The sequence below is a fragment of the Melospiza melodia genome, chromosome 3 (genome assembly GCF_035770615.1).
Source record: "Melospiza melodia melodia isolate bMelMel2 chromosome 3, bMelMel2.pri, whole genome shotgun sequence".
Lineage (NCBI taxonomy): Eukaryota > Metazoa > Chordata > Aves > Passeriformes > Passerellidae > Melospiza > Melospiza melodia.
Window position 1 is genome coordinate 23,008,577 of NC_086196.1, and position 6,090 is coordinate 23,014,666.

Sequence of the window (6,090 nt, forward strand, 5' to 3'; positions counted from 1 at the left end):
GAATCCATTCCTGATGACTGGTATTTGTTGCATTTTTGAAAGCAGATTTTCACCTGCTTATGTGAAGTTTGACCCTGTACCTTCTGCTAGTGATTCAGAGACCCCAAAAGACACAGTATCATTTTCAAAAGCACCCATAAAATCCATTGGAGAAACACAACCTTTTTAATGTAAACCAGGATTTTCAACCCAAGTATGTGCTAGAAAAAATGTGATAGTTGTTTGCTTGCATTTATGCAGACCCACGTAGCCTTTTCTGCAAGTGAAACAGATTTTACAGACATGCAGGCTCTTTTCTGGAATGTATCTTTATGAGGGGCACAGCAGCCAAGCAGCTGGCAACTTTTCATAAAGGAGTGTGAGCACCATGAGTGCTCCATCAAGAAGAACAGTCAAGGTCCATGTGGGAGACATGATGTGGGGTGGCGAAATGGGACTGTGGAAGATGAGACTGAAATCCTAAACGGTGTTTGAACCCCTCTGAGCTTTATGTCACCAGCAGGTTTTGCAATGTGGCATGTTTGCAGGTGGACACCTGCTGAAATATGAAGGATCAAGCAGAGGGTATCATTAGTAAAAACCTAGAAATTGGTGTCACCAGGTGACTCAGTTCTCAGTGACTGAGTTCACCAAGTCAGGAAAATGATAAACATGAAGTGCCTAAATGGATTGCTAAGGGCTTAAAACATCTTTTCACACCAGCTGCATAGACATCTCTGAAATGCCAGTGCTGGTTAGCTCACCATCTGTGTTACCCCCCCTCTCCCTCTCCTCCCGCCTTTATTTTAAGACTTCTTTATGTTTGCCAGAAGAAAAATGTCTCTTCAATATTTTCAGCGTGTTATTGGAAAGATAAATTTTGAAGAGAATTTTTTTGTTGGTTCCAACTCTTGCTATGTAAAGCACATTTAATAATACTTAACATTTACTCAGCCTACTTATTAATCATTAAAAATACCAGCTAGCTAGCAAAATAATCCATAGTTAACTGAAATTAAGTAATCACATATTAAAATTACACGACAATACTGCTCAGCTCTCAGAACAGATGGAGAATTCAAGCAAAGAGGTTTTAAAACATTTGTTTCAGCAACTTTTTTATTTTGTTGCTGCTTAATTTTCAGAAACTCACTAAGATAATTACTGAGCTATATCATACACGATGCTTAGGTATGCACTGCTGGAACACAGCTTCTTATATTTATATTCTCCTGTGAGATCTGCAGATCCAGCCTCAGCTAGGAGGGCAAGATGAAAACATCTTGATGACAATGCAAAAGGTCTGACCAGACTTATCTCTCTGCTGTCCTTATGGTGCTGTGGGAACTGTGGTGGCTTTTAGGCACCAGCTTTGTACCTACTCTTTGAATCCCCTTTTTTCCACACAACCAGTTAAAATTAAGAGCACTCCAGACGGCTCACCTTTTATTGGAATGACTGATGCAAGAATCTCTACTAAGAAGATAAAAGGCCTTTAATGACAGCTATGGAAATACAAACTGCTCCCAAGGAGGTATAACCATTTTAATAAGTGTGGAATTGGTCCCTAACCCTGCCAATTGATACTTGGCAACGTGAGGGAGATGAGGAAGATGCACAGCACTGCTCCCTCAGCTCTGTAAGAACCTGACGAGGACTGTAAGAGCATCCTTCTCTTGAAAGGGTAAAATTCCAGGGAAATGAGGGAACTAAAGAGCTGAAAGAACTCAGAAAAAACAAGGAGCAAAGACAAGCTGGACATGTGCATCTCCTGTTCAGCGACACACTACAGTGGTTGAGCAATTCTTTCTCTGAGTGAAATACATGACCACAGACATGGGGTGTGAGACTATCCTGCTCTCAGGCTAAAAATTCTTCCTTCATCTCACTCTGAGATCCTAACACTCTCACAAGGTTCCACCACACATGAAATTACTTCTGCCTTGGCGCCATGGGCTCTTAATGTTTTCAGTTAAGGCAAACTGTTTAAAATCCATAATATATATAAAAAAAATACATGGCCCTATGATATACATGCTATTGTAGCCAAGACCTGCCACATACTTTTTTCCCAGCCATAACAGGTTGGTGAAAGATGTGACAAATTGGTCCCAAACCAAGACTTTCCACACCACATCTCATTACTGAAAACTAGAAAAATTACATTTCTCTTTCTGCTATATAGACACCATAAAATAACTGTAGATTTTACAGCTTCACAGTGGACCCAGCTGGTTCGTGCTTGCAAACCTGACTTGCTAAGTTTGAATGGCAGCATTTTTAATCAATTTTGAAAGATGTTTGGAATAATTTATTCTGCCACAGTCATTTTAATTAATGTTGAAATTAACCACCTCTGTTTGAGAGGTAGACTGGAGGATTTCCTCTGGGCAAATACAGAATTTTACTTTACCTCATATTTTACCTTGCCTTCTGTTGCCTTGCTCTGTAGCAGCTCTTTCCACACTGGGATTCTTGTGATTTCAATATTAATCTTAATCCAAGTTTACATTGGCCATACCTGTTCTGCAGCTGGCAGAGGGTACAGGATAACTGCTGAGTTCTAAACTATAGCAGGGGTACTTGACCGAGTGTTTGAGTTGAGGAGACTTGCAAACCCTTCTTAACTCCACTTGTAACTGGTTTTACCGCAGTTACTAACACTGTTGTAATGCCTGGATAGGTAAGGGAAAACATAGAAAAAGATGGCAGGACACCCCACAGGGACCATGGAGACAAGTTGTAGTGAAGGCAATTGCTAAATAAAAGGAAAAATTTTTACAGCTGAGGGTGAAGCAGAGCCGCAGGTTGCCCAGAGAGGCTGTGCAGTCTTCTTCCTTGGGGATAATCAGACTTGGCTGAATGAGACCCTGAGGAAACACTTTGCACAGTTGATGCTGTCCCTGCTCTGAGCAGGTGGTGGGACGGGAGAGATGCCCCAGACTGGACGTCTGTCCACTGGTCCCTTCCAAATTAAGCTTTTCTGAGATCTGTGTTTCAGAATTCCTGGGGAGCAATGGCTTCAGTTGTTTACAGAGGTACAGAGTGTCCACAGCTTATTTTGATGATAGTGTTTAGCCTGCAGGAGGATATTGACAGGAGTGGATGTAATGAGTGCTGACACTAATTCTTTTTGAATGTGCCCACCTTTTACCGTGGCACAGCCTGCATGCTTCCTTTGTTTGGACTGTTCAAGACAGTAAACACATTTTCTTCTAATGTATTTTTCAAAATTGTGCCTAGATGCTTTACATGCTGTTCTCATAACTGAGAGGTTATTTTATTTCCACATTCTTTTGATTGTCAGTCACAGAACAAACTGTGTCCTAGACTGAGGTGGGGACGCCTTTTGGCTTGTCCCCTAGGAAAGCTGTGCTTCTGCAGAGGGAAGCTACCCACTGCCCACATTTGTTTGATACTGGTTTTGTCAGCAATGGGCACAAGAACGTTATCCTTTGACCACATCAATATGTATAAATATTTTAAAGGAAGGTGTCATGGGGTGGTGCAAGGCTCTTTTTGGTGGTGCCCAGTAGCAGGATGAGGAAGAACTTCTTTACATGGAAGGTGGCAGACCACTGAAACAGGCTGTCCGGGGAGGCTGTGGAGTCTCCCTCTCTGGAGACATTCAAAACACGTTTCTGTGGAACATGTGGACACGTTCCTGTGTCACGGGCTCTGTGCTGAGCCTGCCTTGGCAGGGGGGTTGCACCGCGTGTTCTCCAGAGATCCCTCCAGCCCTGGCGATTCTGTGATTCTGATTCATCTATTCATGCTTTAGAGAGGGAACGTGCTGGCTGCTGCTTGGTTGTGAGACACAAAGGGTGGGACAAGGAGAGAGCTGATATCTGCTATGCCCGTGGGATTGAGTATTCTATGGTTTGACCTTATCATTTTGGGGATCTCAGAAAACGGCGCGGTTGCTTTCGACGGCGAGCAGACTGTCAGCCCCAGAGCAGGCACAGTTCAGAGAGCGCAGCTGTGGAACGGGCTTTTCCCAGCTGTTTGGAGCGCTACTCGGGCACACTTCCATCCGCCGGAGCACGGAGCTCCCGCTGGGCTGAGCCCTCACAGCCAGCACTGCACGGACGGCACCCACCGCGGGGCAACCGGCTGCGGAGCGGGGGGAAGAGCAGCGGAGAACCGGCTCCGTGTGTGTGTCTGTGCGTGCGCCCACTTCTCCCTCCCGGTGCCCCCTGCCCCGGAGCCGGGCGGGCAGAGCGGGCCGGTGCTGCCCCCGCCGCCCCCGGCCCGGGCTGCCCCCGCCGGGCCGGGCCCGCCCCTGACGTGAGCGCGGGGCGGGGCGCGGGGGCGGCCGGGCCGGCGGGAAACTTCTGCGCCTTCAGCACCACAGACAGGGCGGGCGCGGTGCCGCCGCCCGGCATGCGCGCCCCGCCGCCCCACAGCCACCCCTCCGCCGCCCCGGCTGCCCTCGCCCCACCGCCGCCGTCCCCGCACAGCCCCGGCCGCCCCGGCGGCCATGGAGACGGCGGCAGCCCTGAACGAGAGCGGAGCGGTGGCCCCGCGGCTGCCAGCCGGCGGCGGCAACTCCTCGCTGGAGCTCTCGTCGCGGCCCCCCGCGCCCGCCGCCCTCAACCCCTGGGATGTGATGCTCTGCGTGTCCGGCACCGCCATCGCCTGCGAGAACGCCCTGGTGGTTGCCATCATCTGCTACTCGCCCGCCCTGCGCACCCCCATGTTCGTGCTGGTGGGCAGCCTGGCCACGGCTGACCTGCTGGCCGGCCTCGGCCTCATCCTCAACTTCGTTTTCCAGTACGTGATTCCCTCGGAGACGGTCAGCCTGCTGACGGTCGGCTTCCTCGTCGCCTCCTTCGCCGCCTCCGTAAGTAGCTTGCTGGCCATCACGGTCGATCGCTACCTCTCCCTCTACAATGCCCTCACCTACTACTCGGAGAGGACGGTGCTCTGCATCCACACCATGCTGGCCGGTGCCTGGGGGGTCTCCCTCTGCCTGGGGCTGCTGCCCGTCCTGGGCTGGAACTGCCTCCACGACCGCACCTCCTGCAGCGTCGTCAGACCCTTGACCAAGAGTAACGTGACGCTGCTGTCTGCCTCTTTCTTTCTCATTTTCCTCATCATGCTCCATCTCTACATCGAGATCTGCAAGATCGTCTGCAGGCATGCCCACCAGATAGCTCTCCAGCAGCACTTTCTGACTGCCTCGCACTATGTCACCACCAAAAAAGGAGTCTCTACCCTGGCTATCATCCTTGGGACTTTCGGAGCCAGCTGGCTGCCTTTTGCCATCTACTGTGTGGTGGGGGATCCCGACTACCCCTCTGTGTACACGTACGCCACGCTCCTGCCTGCTACCTACAACTCCATGATCAACCCCATCATTTATGCCTACAGAAACCAGGAGATCCAGAGGTCCATGTGGGTGCTCTTCTGTGGTTGCTTTCAGGCTAAAGTGTCCTTTCGCTCCCGGTCCCCCAGCGATGTCTGAGTGACTTTTCTCTGTCAAGCTGCACCCAGTGACAATCTACCCAGTGAACTATTACAGTGCCTGTTTTAAACTTCAAACTACGTTGTGAAGTCGTTGGAAACATGCTTAAGTATTAGCACTTTATACATGTTTGTATCTTGGAGAGTGGTTCGGGGTATGGAGTTTTGGGTTCCCTGAAAAAAAAAAAAAAACCAACAATGTGGTTGTATATAGATTTGCACATCACATTTGTAAAGTGAAGACATTCCGGTACTGCTTGACTATAGCACCTTATTTCTAGCTGCTGACCTGCCAAAACAGTGTTGCCTTTGTGAAGGGCAGAGGGAAAGAAAGTTGTGTTCCTGTCGTGTTTCTAAGTGTGTGTGCTGGGGGAGGGAAGGGGGTGGGGGTGTATGTATGTGATGTGTGTGTCTGTCTAGACTTTGCTGCACAACACTGATAAATTATAACATTTTGTACACAAATAAAAATATTTAAAATGTAATATAACCTGTGTGTTTAGATGCATTTAGAAAGAAGAGAGATGGCAAATTTGCCAGTTAAGCAAAGACCCTTTGTTTGCTTTTGAAGGCTCCCCATGTAATTCTGCCTAAAGAGATCATCATTCACTATGGAGATGAAATACTGGACCAAGAAAGGCACCT

The 6,090-nt window shown here is 48.6% G+C and overlaps 1 protein-coding gene across 1 annotated transcript; it reads left to right on the forward strand.

The window, feature by feature from the left end:
* Nucleotides 1–4,459: 4,459 nt before the first annotated feature.
* On the forward strand, nt 4,460–5,825 carry GPR6 (G protein-coupled receptor 6). The gene has a single exon (XM_063153431.1). The coding sequence runs from the start codon at nt 4,460–4,462 to the stop codon at nt 5,444–5,446; it is 987 nt and encodes a 328-aa protein (XP_063009501.1). The 3' UTR covers nt 5,447–5,825.
* Nucleotides 5,826–6,090: the final 265 nt, after the last annotated feature.

Coding starts and splice junctions, on each gene's coding strand:
- GPR6 (XM_063153431.1), top strand. CDS start 4,460: ATGGAGACGGCGGCAGCCCTGAACGAGAGCGGAGCGGTGGCCCCGCGG.